This window comes from Silene latifolia, unplaced genomic scaffold (genome assembly GCF_048544455.1).
Source record: "Silene latifolia isolate original U9 population unplaced genomic scaffold, ASM4854445v1 scaffold_784, whole genome shotgun sequence".
NCBI lineage: Eukaryota > Viridiplantae > Streptophyta > Magnoliopsida > Caryophyllales > Caryophyllaceae > Silene > Silene latifolia.
Genome location: NW_027413695.1, coordinates 1 through 13,846, shown reverse-complemented (window position 1 = coordinate 13,846; position 13,846 = coordinate 1). Strand labels below are relative to the sequence as shown.

The 13,846-nt window shown below is 33.3% G+C and overlaps 1 protein-coding gene across 1 annotated transcript; it reads right to left on the bottom strand.

The window, feature by feature from the left end:
* Nucleotides 1-81: 81 nt before the first annotated feature.
* LOC141640349 (uncharacterized) lies at nt 82-2,811 on the bottom strand (the record flags this gene model as incomplete). The annotated part of the gene is made up of 3 exons (XM_074449157.1): nt 82-1,048; nt 1,218-1,328; nt 1,665-2,811. Coding segments are annotated over 3 exons (2,225 nt in total), but the record flags the coding sequence as incomplete, so codon positions are not given.
* Nucleotides 2,812-13,846: the final 11,035 nt, after the last annotated feature.

The window sequence follows — 13,846 nt, the reverse complement described above, 5'->3', positions numbered from 1 at the left end:
TATCTCTTTTCCTTTGATAAAAGCACTCTGATTGGCACTAATGATCTCAGGAAGGATATTAGCCATTCTATTACAACAAACTTTGGAAATGATCTTGTAGAGGACGTTACAACAAGCAATAGGCCCGAAGTCAGCCACACTCAAGGGTCTATCGTTTTTTGGGATCAAAGTCAAAGTGGTAGAATTCACTTGTTTCAGAAGCTCACCAGTAATAAAGAACTCCTTGACAGCCTGAATGACATCATTACCAACAATAGAATAAGCATCTTTGTAAAACTGGGAAGTATATCCATCAGGGCCTGAAGATTTGTTGGGAGGGATTGAACGCAATGCTTCATAAATTTCAGCATCAGTCACATCCCTGATTAACTTAGCTGCCTGTGTCTCAGAAACAGTCACCCCTTGTCTCACAGTTGGAACATGAACATTACCAACCCACTTACTTGTCCCTAAGAGGTTCTTGTAATAATCCTCAAAAGCTGCCTCAATACCAGCATTAGTATTTTGTAGCACACCATGTCTATCCAGAATACAGAAGACTCTGTTCTGCAAACGCCTAGCTTTCAGAGTACTATGAAAATAGCTAGTATTCTCATCCCCATCACTACACCATTGGGTCTTAGCTTTTTGGCTAAGGAAACTCACCTTAGCCTTGTCCAACTCTCGATAGGCTTCTGCAGCCACCTTCTTATTTTGTTGTAACAGTACACTGGAGGGATCCAACTGTAACTGAGACTGAACATCATGTAGGTGGATCAGGGCCACATTGGCAGCAGTCTCAATATTGGCAAAACTGGCAGCATTCAGAGCCTTCAGAGGCTGCTTTAACAACTTCAACTTTTTAACAACTTGAAACATAGTATGCCCTTCAATCTGATAATCCCATACTTGTTTAACCACATCTCCAAAAGTAGGCTCACTCCCCCACATATTGAAGTATTTAAAACTCCCTCTCTTCCTTATAACCTCATGCCAAAGAGTGATAGTGCATGGACAATGGTCAAATAAGCCCTCAGGATGGAACATAGTATGAGTCTCTGGTAAATGACTGAGCCATTCATCATTCACCAGGACTCACAATTTCAGTATACCTTGTCCCCAACCTCGTGCTTGTTATTCCAGGTGAAAAAGCCCCATGGCAGAATATCCATCAAGCCACAGGCATCAATACAATTCTGAAACCCCTCAACTCAAAGCATTAGTGACCTCGGACCCACCTCTCATTCATAGCAAGAACATTGTTAAAATCCCCCATGACCACCCTGGGACCATCAACAATGCCAAGCATATTAGACAGAGACTCCCAAAGGGGAATCCTCTCAGCAATTCTGTTAAACCCATAGACCATTGAGAGCCACCAGTGCACACAGTAGGAAGGAAAGTAACTTTGGTATGAATAACTTGAGCTTCATTACTGATAACCTCAACCTTATAGTTCATAGCACCCCAAACAATCTAAATCCTACCACCTTCATGACTGCTAATATTAGTTACTAGAGACCAATTAGCACCCAGTCCATTATGGACCTTATTTATAGAGTTTATTCTTACCCTAGTTTCTAAGATATCAAATAAGCCTACATTATTGAGATGCAGAAACCTTCTAATATCAGTCTGCTTATTACTACTATTAAAACCTCTAACGTTCCAAAACCCAATGCTACCCATTCTCTAACAAAGGTAAACCATCAACCACTTCACATTCACAGACCTCTCTAACATGAATAGAACGTTCTAAAACTTCCAGGAAAGTCCTCCTACCACTATTCACAATTATCCCACCCTGCTTAGTCAATTGAGTAATGATTTTTGAAGGAGAAAAGGAGGGATGAAAGGAGAAAGGCATTGGAGTAACAAAGGCACCAACCCCTTCAGTAGGACCCTCCCCACTTCTAGTCATCATCACTCTAGACTGTTCAGAAACAGCACCAGACCCTGCAGCAGCTGGCACTGTTGTGGTTTGCACAACAGCAGTTGGTTGTGGAATGGGAACAACCGTCTTCTTTGGTACCCAGGTCTTCCTACCACGCACAGGCCCTTTAGGCTGTTTGTCCTTTCTTCTGCAATGACAAGAGAAATGACCCAAAGCTTTACACTCAGTGCTGATGGTAGGTTTCCACTCATAGTGGATAATCTGCCTATGCTTAACATCCAATTCATCCATAAATTCGATAACATCAGGCAAATCATCCCCCACTTTAACCTCAACCATGATACGAGCATAACCAAGGAATGTATTTAGCTGTGTGTTACTATCACACCTGATAGGGTTCCCAACTAGACTAGCAATTTTCTTAAGAGCATTTCCCCAGAATTTCAGAGGGAGCCCATAGAATATAATCCATATTGGAACCATATCAACAGCCTCCCTTATAAGTTTCGACTCCGGCGTCCAGTCCTTGACAACAACAGGCTTATTATCAAAGAAAACCGGTCCAGCTTGCAATACTCTTAGTTTCATGGCTTCAGTTTTAAACCGCACCAGAAAGATACCATTAGAATGAAAAGCAATCTTCTCTATTTCAGTGTATCCCCAGATACGTTTAACAAAACCATCTAAGACCTTAAAAGGAGGATTCGCTCCAAGGACATAACAATATACAGCAGTCGACCAATACTCTAATTCGTCTTTAACATCAGAGTCTATTAGCTGAAGCCCACTTACCCTAGATGATGAAGGCGACTCCGAGATTTTCCCACTACTGCGTCCAGGAACCTCCACCCAATCCTCATCAGATTCTTCTTCTAATATCGATTCCATCACCTCACTCAGATTGTAAGGACGAAGAACCGATACTGGCTTCTCAGTACCTGCATCCGAAACCCTCAAATCAGGAGGATTCAAAGGTAAAACACGAAATCGGGATCCAGAATTATGATTATGATTATTACTCGATGAATTATTATTATTATTAAGTGAATTTTTTGTGTTTTTTGTATTATTTGATGTTATTATCCTTACTAATCTACTAGATTTAGGGTAATTTTTCTTTTGTTTAGCCATTGCTAATCTCAGAAACGTTAACCTAAATCGCCTCTCTCTCTAGCCATTCTCTAGATGTTGGGGATGGTAGTCTGACACTAAGAGTTGGGGATGACACTATTAAATTTGTTCTTGATAATGCTTTAAAGCGTCGCCTTTCAGTAGCTCCTTGTTATATGCTTCATGTTGTTGCTCCTACTATTGATGATTCCTTTTCTTATTGTTTGGACATGAATGAATCTGACGCCCCTGCTGCCGTGTCATATCCATGGAGCAAGGAAGTGGATGAGATAGAAAAGTTGATTTATGGAGATGAACCTCCTCCTGAGATGGTTTACAGCTTTGATGAGAGTGTTGACTTGGAGGCCGATTTAGATGCCTTGGAGGCCGAGATTTTCGAAGAGGAGCCCGTCAAAGTTTTTGATGAAGCTCCTATGACGGATGAAGTGCCATATCGTCTTCCTCAAGAAGATGACATGAAAAGCGATGAACATACTTGCTCATATTTTACATTAGACTTTGAATTTGATGAGCCAAAACTTTATTCATTGCTTATTTTCTTTGCTTGGACTATTTATTGGTGCTACTTATGCCTTTGTGTAGCACATGCGCTACTTTTTTATTTACTATTACGTGGTTTAAGTTGTATTGATTGTGCCTTATATGGGCATTTGCTTTAAATGCAGAATATGTGCTCGCCAGATGGTTACTCGATCGAATGCTTCCAGGCTCGATAGAGTACTCAAGCGTTTTGGGTTTAATTAATACCAAATGATGATAGGAATTGTGCAGTTGATATTTCTCCCCTATTTTTGCAGTTGGTTTGGGGGAACTCCTATGCTCTTACCCGATATTCTCTTCCGTTGTACCTTCTTTTATTGTATTATCTTTATTTCTTTTCCATTCCTTTTGTTAGATATGTCCTTTAGGTTGCTGGAAAGTTTTGTATGATTGTTATGTTGTAGGCATCACAATAAGGACACCGTGATATTTAGGTTTGGGGGAGGAGTTTAATTATGTTGTGTGAGCTACTTATTGTTGTGTGCATTTATATCAAAAATCCATAAAAATTAAAAAAATTTCAAAACACAAAAAGATGTTTTTACTTTGTTTTAGGTCGAGTCTTGGTGAATTAAATAACAATAATGTTAAATTGCATTGTTTTTGCATTTGAATCCCATTTAGTTGTCCATATACATTGTTTTGACCCGTTATTTATGAAAACACAGCTCATAATTCAAGTCTTAACCGTATTGATATCCCTTATGCTAATTACATTTGACACAATTATGTTGGTAAACTACTTAAAATATGAGGTCTATAGAGCTTCCTAGGCCAGGAACATCAATAAACTGGTCTCATTGTCAATTAGGCTTGAGTGTGGTGTCTCCTTGTGGAATGTGTAATATCAAATTGCATAAGTGTGACATTGATTTCTTGATACTTTTATTGCTTTCATTTGACTAAGTACAAGTGGATAGGCGGTTCTTACCATTCAAATAAGCCACACATTATCCTTTTTGTTAGCCCGTTTGAACTCTTGTAGCCAATCTTAAATTATATCCTATGAGCTACAATCCAAGAATTTGCCTACCTTATCGGGACAGTCACAGTTGCTTGTTTATCATGTCTATTTTGCTATTATGGTTGGGTTGGGACTTATTATTGTCATGTGGGTATAGCAAAGTACTTATTAGCAATTGTGTTGTATCCTTGTGTTGGAAAAAGAAAAAATATGAAGCAAAAGAAAAAAAAAAGAAAAAAAAAAGAAAAGAAAGAAAAAGCCGGAAAAAAGGAAAAAAAAAGAAGAAAAGAAAAGAGATTGATTGCTTCATTCGATTTTGTCAAGGATTAAAAGGATGGTAACTAGAGTCTAATGCATATTGCAGAGTAGTTTGTTAGCTCTCATGTGTTGTAAAGTTAAGATTATTTCTCTAAGTTGGGTTCATTGTTATCATAGATTGGGAATTGGTTTTGGTTTAGCGCTGCGACTACCGTCTTAGCTCGAAATATCCATAACGTGCTTTGGCACAAACCATTTCTGTTAGGATTCATTAATCTCATAAGTATACATATTCATATATGAATTAATTTATTTGGTCATAAAATAAATACAAGATCTTGTGCATGCAAAACAATTACAAGTATAAGGAGAAAATCAAATCTTACATTGAGTATTTCGGATCAAAGGGCACTAGAAAGTTCACCTTCTTACTAGGTCTTGAGCTTTCCAAAGATGGAAGAATAAGATTCAAGTGGAGAATCTCTCCCAAGGAATTATACCCAAGGCAACACCCTTAATAATAATAATTAATATGATCTAGTATTAATTAAAATCTAACTTAAAATTGACACAAAATATTGATTTTGGCCCTTGAGAATTTCGGCCAAGAGGAATAATTTTGTGAGAATTTGCTCTCTTATTCTTTCTCAAAGTGTAGAATAATTATTGTGCAACAACATACATACAACATGTGTATTTTTAATCTTATAGAATAATGAAAAATATAAGAGGAAAAACTCTTTATTTTGCTCTTTGGGAAACCGGGTAGGAGGGGAGTGGGGAGCCAATACATGAAGCCAACATTCTTCCCAAGAAGAGTAGGCTTGCATGGCTACATATATGTAGGTAATTATTGTGTTTCTAATTGTTTAAAAAATAAAAACACAACCCTAATACTCCCTCCACTAAAACCGGTTTTTACCCATAAAATGGAGGTCCATTTTATTTTTGTCATTTGTCAATTGTGACATATGTGACATGTTGCATGACATGTTACATTATAATGCATTTTTAACATATTAAAAATCATTATATTAACAAAATATGTCACATACAAAATTAACTAGTAATTCACAATTACTTGTACCAAAATGGGTCATACGATTATAAATCACATCTACATGTGGTTATAATAAATTATTCATTCTATTTTTAATTGTTTCATAAACAATAAATTAATCTAAGTAATAAAACAAATCGATTACTTAGACCGTAACTCATTTAATCGAATTACAATGAGTCACGTTAACTTTACTCACAAAATCATCCGTCAATTTTAAGCAATTTAATTAACTCATATCGGCATACGATTAATTAAATAATCAATTAAGAGTATTACCCTATATGTATGACCTCAGGGTGTCAACTGATCACCACCGTCGCACGACAGTAATGTCAAACTCTAGTCAGCCAATCATTACCGATATGTGTGGACCAGTTGACAGTAAAATATTACTTTCCCTCTTGTATTCTTAAATATGAGTTTTAAATATGAGATCATCATGATCTACAATTGTGATCGCATTATTGTCGGGGACACTTACGCCAACAATCTCCCACTTGTCCTCGACAATTGTGTGTCACCAATTTTCTTGTCTTATTACTATCTCCCACTCAATGCAAGGTGTCTTTCGGGTCGTACTTGCAAGTGATCATATCGAGAGTGGTTTCCTCGATCTGGAGAACAACAGATTGACCGGAATTATCTACCATAGATACCTTCCGAGCGTGGCCACGCATTTCCAGTTCATTACTCCTCGAGTGGCCCTGAGATATTGTTTTAACCCTGACAAGGGGTGGACAATTACTGTCGCACTATTCCCTTTGACTAGCCACATCCATCATAACCCATAATATGTCCATTTGACCGCAGTTACGAAGGTCGGAGTAACATAAATCAAAGTTAATCTGAAACTGTGCCACCTTAGGAGAACATTCTTTAGTTAAAAGAATCGACTCATTAGAATACTATAGTAGCTCTTGCCACGACCAGGCTATATAAATTTGCCAGGACTCTATAAGCGGTCATTAGGCCCGAAAAAGTGTTCCTAATGATGACGCCTATGTGATCGACTAGTCATCTCATATGACTCTATGGCACTTGAACTTGCCATCAATCGCATCACACTCTAGTCACTTCGAGATGTCACCTCATACAAGTGACTATGGGCAAATACCATGTTAATCCGAGTTCACTTTATCGGGGTTCAATATTGTCTCTACAACCCGTTTGGATGTAACAAGGTATAAAAGGAGTTTTTAGATTAAAAACTCGAACGACAAATGTGATTATCGTATATGAATAGTCAATACCAGATTACTACTTCATATTCTTATAATCTAATTTGATCATGTATGTAGTTGTTCATCTCAATCCAATTGAAATGACATGAATTATCATGTTAAGCCTATGAGAAGGCTTTGGTTAGTAGGTTTTATCAACTTCTTGTACCTTACTTAACCTTACTATATACTTGTTTTCCTTTGTAATGTATACATTTGCATTACAAAACTTTCTGAGTACGTGTCTAGATCCAATCTAGACATAAGCTCTCTAGTCATAGAATAGCTCCCACTGTTTTCACAGTGTTCGAGACCCATCCCTCTCGCACATCTCATGATTGCAAGTGTACTCAATTTCCGTTGTAAGCATCTCTCATTGTTCTTTATTGCCTAGAACGATTTTAACAAATCCATTTCTTAAATAACATAGCCACAATGGTTCCTTAACCATCTTTAGGTGTTTTGAATACGGTTTTTGTCCGAAACCTTATACAATCTCAACAGTCATTAGTGTAAGCCCTGACACAAATTAGTGAACTGCATTAAAACACATAACTTTACACCCTTAATGCTTCTACAAGAACTTAAGGATAATTTATATGGCTATTTGGTAACTATTACTTAAATTCGATTTTGAAACAATTCATCATACTCAAAGTATATGAAGTGTTATACATCATTACTCATTTAATTGATCCGACAGCGGAAGCAAATGGAATCAATCAAATATGTTCAACTCGATTGAACTAATAATGAATCTTATCAACATAAACTTCTTATTTGGCGCTAATATCATGTGGATTTATCTCCATAAATATGGATACTAAAGATGTATTATATTACTCCAAAAGTCTTAAATCATTCCCAATGATCAATATGTCATCCACATATAAGACTAATTAAAATTTCCGTAACTCCCACTAAACTTCATGTATAAACACAACTTCTCGACCCATCGAGAAAAGTTTTATAACATGATAAAAACATTGACTCCACTCAATGATGTCCTACTTATGACTATCTTTTAAGTTTCACATTGTCTTAAGATTGTAAGAATTTATAAAACACATCACATGTATCGAATACATTCCTTCTTTAAATGACGAAATGGGTTTTAGATTCACTCGCAATATATATATATATATATATATCATAATGAAACACAATCCCTAAGAAGATTCCGAATAGTGCAAAACACTTTGCAACTAATCAAGCTTTGATATCTCTCTTTGATAACCTACAATTCCACTTGGAATTTATTTCGGATTTTCATGGCTTTAAGCCTTGTATTGAGTTGTGACTTAAACACTCTCATGTAAGTCATATGTTCATTACTTTCCAGAAGTAATTTGAATCAAACAATTTCTTGGTAAGTTGTAAGCTTTTTACTTTCTTAAAAAGTAACATGAATTCATCATCTTGAACAAGTGATGAGTTCAACCTCCTAGGTTTCGAAGAAACAACATCATGTAGCGAAGAAAAACCAGTTTCTTGCGACATACAATTTTTGACACAATTCTTTTGTGGCTCTTGAATAATTTCTCCCACTCTGTCTTCTAGAAATAAACTTGTATTCTAGAAAAATAGCTCCACGAGCCACAAACCCGTTGTACTCGTGATTATTGTAAGGAAAAATGAGCATTTGTTTCTTGTGAAAAACTTACAAGTATGGTACCCTACCATTTCATATCTCATATGAATCGTTTTAGATTTAGTGGAGAAATATTTTAGACAATATGATAAAATCCCCAAAAGGATCAAGTAACTCAAAGTAACTTGATTAAAGTTCAAACCATATCGAATAGCGTTTGATTTCTTTATCCAACCACACATTATCCCATAATGCGTGCTAAGAGTGATTAATTTGTGATACTATATCACATTTCCTTTGGCTTATATCAAAGTCTTTACTTTGATAATCCCATTACGACTAAATCCTGATTCTTTGAACTCTTTGAACTTCTTAAAAGATTTCTCTATTTACCTTATTAAGTGAATACATTAGTGTCAACTTAAATCGTTGGTAAAAGAAAATGATCAACCTATTCTGGATCAATGACTTACAACCTCGATCTCCTTTTCAACCAAAGGTACGAGACATCTTGCTTTGAATACAAGATACGCATATATCATAAGATTAACAATCTAATGGTTCCAAGAGTACTCGATAACTCTTTGCGTTCATCATTCCAGAATTTAAGGTTTAATCTTGGGTTACCAATTTGAGTCTTGCATCATCTACATGATATATCATTCTAGTTTGGTTTAGAATATAATCACCTTTGATAATGGGCTAGCCATACATCAAATCATGGTGTATAGGGTCACAAAAGTGAAACCTTTTTTGTATCTTAACAAGTTTATATTCTTATTTAGAGTTTATGCACTTAATAGTCATAATTAAGTACACCTTTAAACCCAAAAAACTAGATTGAGTACACAATGACTCTATCTCTCGACATCATTTGTTGCTCGTCGTCATATTCTAATCATCCTATGTATCAAATACAATGATGAAAAACACCACCGGTTTCTAATATTGACGAAGTAGTACTAGCAAAATTTATGTCAATCAAATAAACATTTAAAGAAGAAGGTCCCATTAGATGTCCCACAACTAACTTGCCGATTCTTCAATAATTTGGGGTAGTTTCCTTTCTAGCGTCCAACAATTAAGACAATGGAAACTTTATTGGTCGGGATTGATAGGTTTAGTAACGTTATTCTCAATAACTTAACTTTTACTATTACCTTGTATCAATTCTATTCTAATTTTACTTCTTTGAACTTCGTCTTTTTCTTAAGGGTTAAGAGAATGCTCCCACTCATTTTAATGAATCTCTGCTTAGAGAAGCAAAGTTGAATTTTATGAAGACTACTCTTCAATTCAATCGTCTAGTCTTAAAACTTTCATTGAAGTGGTTGCTTTATATTGGTCAATTACGACTTCTAACAAATCTAATTACCAAATGATTTAACGTTTCAAAGTACTTAATTCGATTAAGCACATGAAAAATAATCCATTGTAAGTAGATATGTTAGTCAAGAATCAAAAACCCTTTTGCTCACGAATAACTTATATCTATACTCTTCACAAGAGATCCTTGCAATGGATAACACGGGGTTTTAGAAGAAAATTCATATTTGTCTTTATTTATGATGTTTTAATGGAGATTTGAATTAAAATCGAAATGATATCGTATAATTTGAGGTAAAGAAATAGAACAATATGATAACGGAATAAAGAAAACAAAACATTTATCGTTATAATAATACTTGTAAATAATTAACAAGTAAAGCATTTACATAGTGACCTCTAACCAACTATCATAAATGATTCCAAGATCCAAATTCATATTAACTTGGGCACGCTTTGGCGATACAACCCTTATCAATATAACTCGGTGGATTAACTCTTTAATTGATTTTACTTTTAGAACTCTTGGTCGATAAAATTACATTAATATTTATCTTTAGCCCAAAACACATCCGGCTATGGTCGATAATACTTTTGTTGAGTACAACCCAAATTTCGAATAAATGTGTCCATGATCCAAATTCACATTAACTTAGGCACGCTTTGGCGATACAACCCTCATCAACATGAATTCGGTGGATAGACATTTATCACCCACTTCCTCTACGTAACAAGGTTTGTACCCCGGTTTGGCGGAGCGCACTCCCTCACGAAATAGGTTTTCATGGTTTCTAATTTTTGGTAAGGCTAAGTCTCGATTGTTTATTTAGCGAGAGGTCATGTCAATTTATTATCTATCATGTTTTAAGTGAACTAAAACGGTGAACTATGATAATTGTAATTGACACGGTCGATAAACTCGATAAAATAAAATGCATATTTAGTTATGACGATTTAGCGATGCATGCAAACATATAAAGAAAATGCTAAGCAAAAAAATTAAGTCCTAGTATGGCCTTCCTAAAATAGTAAATCTAATAAACTATTACAAATTTGGAAACCAACTCCATTGGTCCCTTGAACTTCGGTCTTGGCACACATCTCGAGGTAACACCGTCTTCATGGAAACTCCGAGAAAATTACAAATAATAAATAAAATTACATAATTTCCTATTATACATTTGTCATAAAAATAAATCTATTAAATTACAAAATGGTGATTCGAGATCACAATAATTACAACCGAATCGATATTCCCATACATTTCGGGTAATACCAATTAAAAACTAAGGCCATACTAAGTAAAATTACATAATTTAAAAATTATATAAAATAAAAATATGACAATCATAAATAAAATGCAGCATTATAATCTGTATGAACATGCTTAATTTTATGCTAAATCGCCTTTTAAGAGCCAATATCGTATAAGTTATCGATTTTTATGGATTTGCTTGATTATAACTTGTTAAAATCAAAAAATGTCTCATAAATTCATATTTATGTTCAAGTTAATTACCCTAACCATCTTAGGACTCAAAACGTACTCTTCACTAATATTTTGATAATAACTCAACTTGATTTCTTAATATTGTTCATTATGGACCAAAAATACAAAATTATGCTATAAACTTCAAATTAAATTATAAAAATTTCAAATAATTCCAAAATTTGAAATTTAAACTCATTAACATTCTGGAAAAATACCATGACACTCATAATATTCAAAACTTAGGATAAATATTTCGAAAAAATATCGAGAAAAACAATGTTGCGGTTTATCGGTTTTAACGAATATAACCATAAAATATGAGAAAAAATTATTTTCATCAACTTTTCACTTTTAGATCTGAAATATATGATAAAATGCAACATGTGACGTTTTTCTTTAGTCATGAATTATGTTCTAGCATTATAACTAACTAGTATTGGTGCCCGGCTTCGCCCGGGCTACCTCTATTTACCATTATTTTATTTTTTTTATTAAATAAAATTACTTAAAGTTGCATAAACCATAATTTATCATTAATATATTTTTCTATGACATATCCACAAATTACGATAAAATAAATTTTGAGACAAATTTACTACTCCCGCTATTAATATTTTACTCTTATTAATGAAACAGTAGTAATAACATTTCACTACTTGCCCGTAATCATTGTTACTTTCACTCTTTACGCAAATAGTTATTGTTCTTTGTCACTAATGCCGCATTAATATTGATAATTTCACTACTCTCGTCGTAATTATTGTTACTTTCACTATTGCCGCATTAATATTGATTATTTCACTACTTTCATTGTTATTTCTACCACTTTCACTAATCTCACTCATAATATTGTTACTTTTATTATTCAAATGAGTGATTACTATCCTATAACTATATCCAATGTTACTAAAATTCTTTTCATTACTGACGAAATTACTTTTACCACTTAGGCATGCAATTTTAAGAGGATTATATATTTATATAAATATATTACATATATGCATTAAATCAAATCGAAAGAATTATGGAATATTATATATTATGGAATCTAACTTGAGTTATTTTTGTATCCTAAATAATTAACGTCTCTATACATCTAATAAACTATAAAGTTTAATAAAATTGCATAGATTTTAAATTTAATATATAATTTTATGATGATAATAATTAAGACCATAAGTTTGCATGTTTATACTAATTAATTATTTTATTTTAAAGAAATTGACCATCTTAATTAATTATTTTATTTTAAGGAAATTGACCATGTTTTAGTCTCTTACAAATGTTTAGGAAAATTACCAAACTTCTATATAATTTAATTTTAACCCAAACTATATAATATTTGCATTGAGATCCCTTAATCAGGTTCATCACACCGTACTATTGATTTAAAACTATATAGTTATGATGATAATAATTAATATCATAAGTTTGCATGTTTATACTAATTAATTATTTTATTTTAAGGAAATTAACTATCTTAATTAATTATTTTATTTTAAGGAAATTGACCGTGTTTTAGTCTATTACAAATGTTTAGGAAAATTACCAAACTTCTATATAATTTAATTTTAACCCAAATTATATAATATTTGCATTGAGATCCCTTAATCGGGTCCATCACACGGTACTATTGATTTAAAACTATATAGTATAATAAATTTGTATAACTTTCTTTAATTACATTGAAGTCCCTTGGTTTCTGGATTTAATATATAGTATTGATTATAGTCACTATTTATGTGATTTTTCATCTAAAATTCATAACTCATGCAAAAAAACTTCACTATAGCCAAATATTTTACACACATCTTTTAAAATTGCATGTGACAACATACTAAATTTCCATAACCAGATTCTAAATATAACTCATATTAACCTATTTACCTATTTAAATAAGATTTTAAATTATAAAATTCATATAAAAACAACTTATTTTAACATGAAAATTTACAGGCCATTAGTATGTATTACATGTGAAAACATATCCAAAAACCACTGGAAAATTCGATGTTTAGCTATTTTTCGTCCAAAAATGACATTATTCTCATAAAAATCATATTTTAATGCCAATAATATATAAAATGAAAAATAAAATCCATAAATAAACCAAAATATCCCAAATACATTTTAAGACCAGAAACTTTAACATGAAAAGTGATTTCGTGATATATCATAATAAACACAAAATTACAAGTTTTATTTGTTAATAAGATTAACTCGGAAAAACAATAAACCGATTTGCATGCAAACAACCTAAGGCTCTGATACCACTTGTTAGGATTCATTAATCTCATAAGTATACATATCCATATATGAATTAATTTATTTGGTCATAAAATAAATACAAGATCTTATGCATGCAAAACAATTACAAGTATAAGGAGA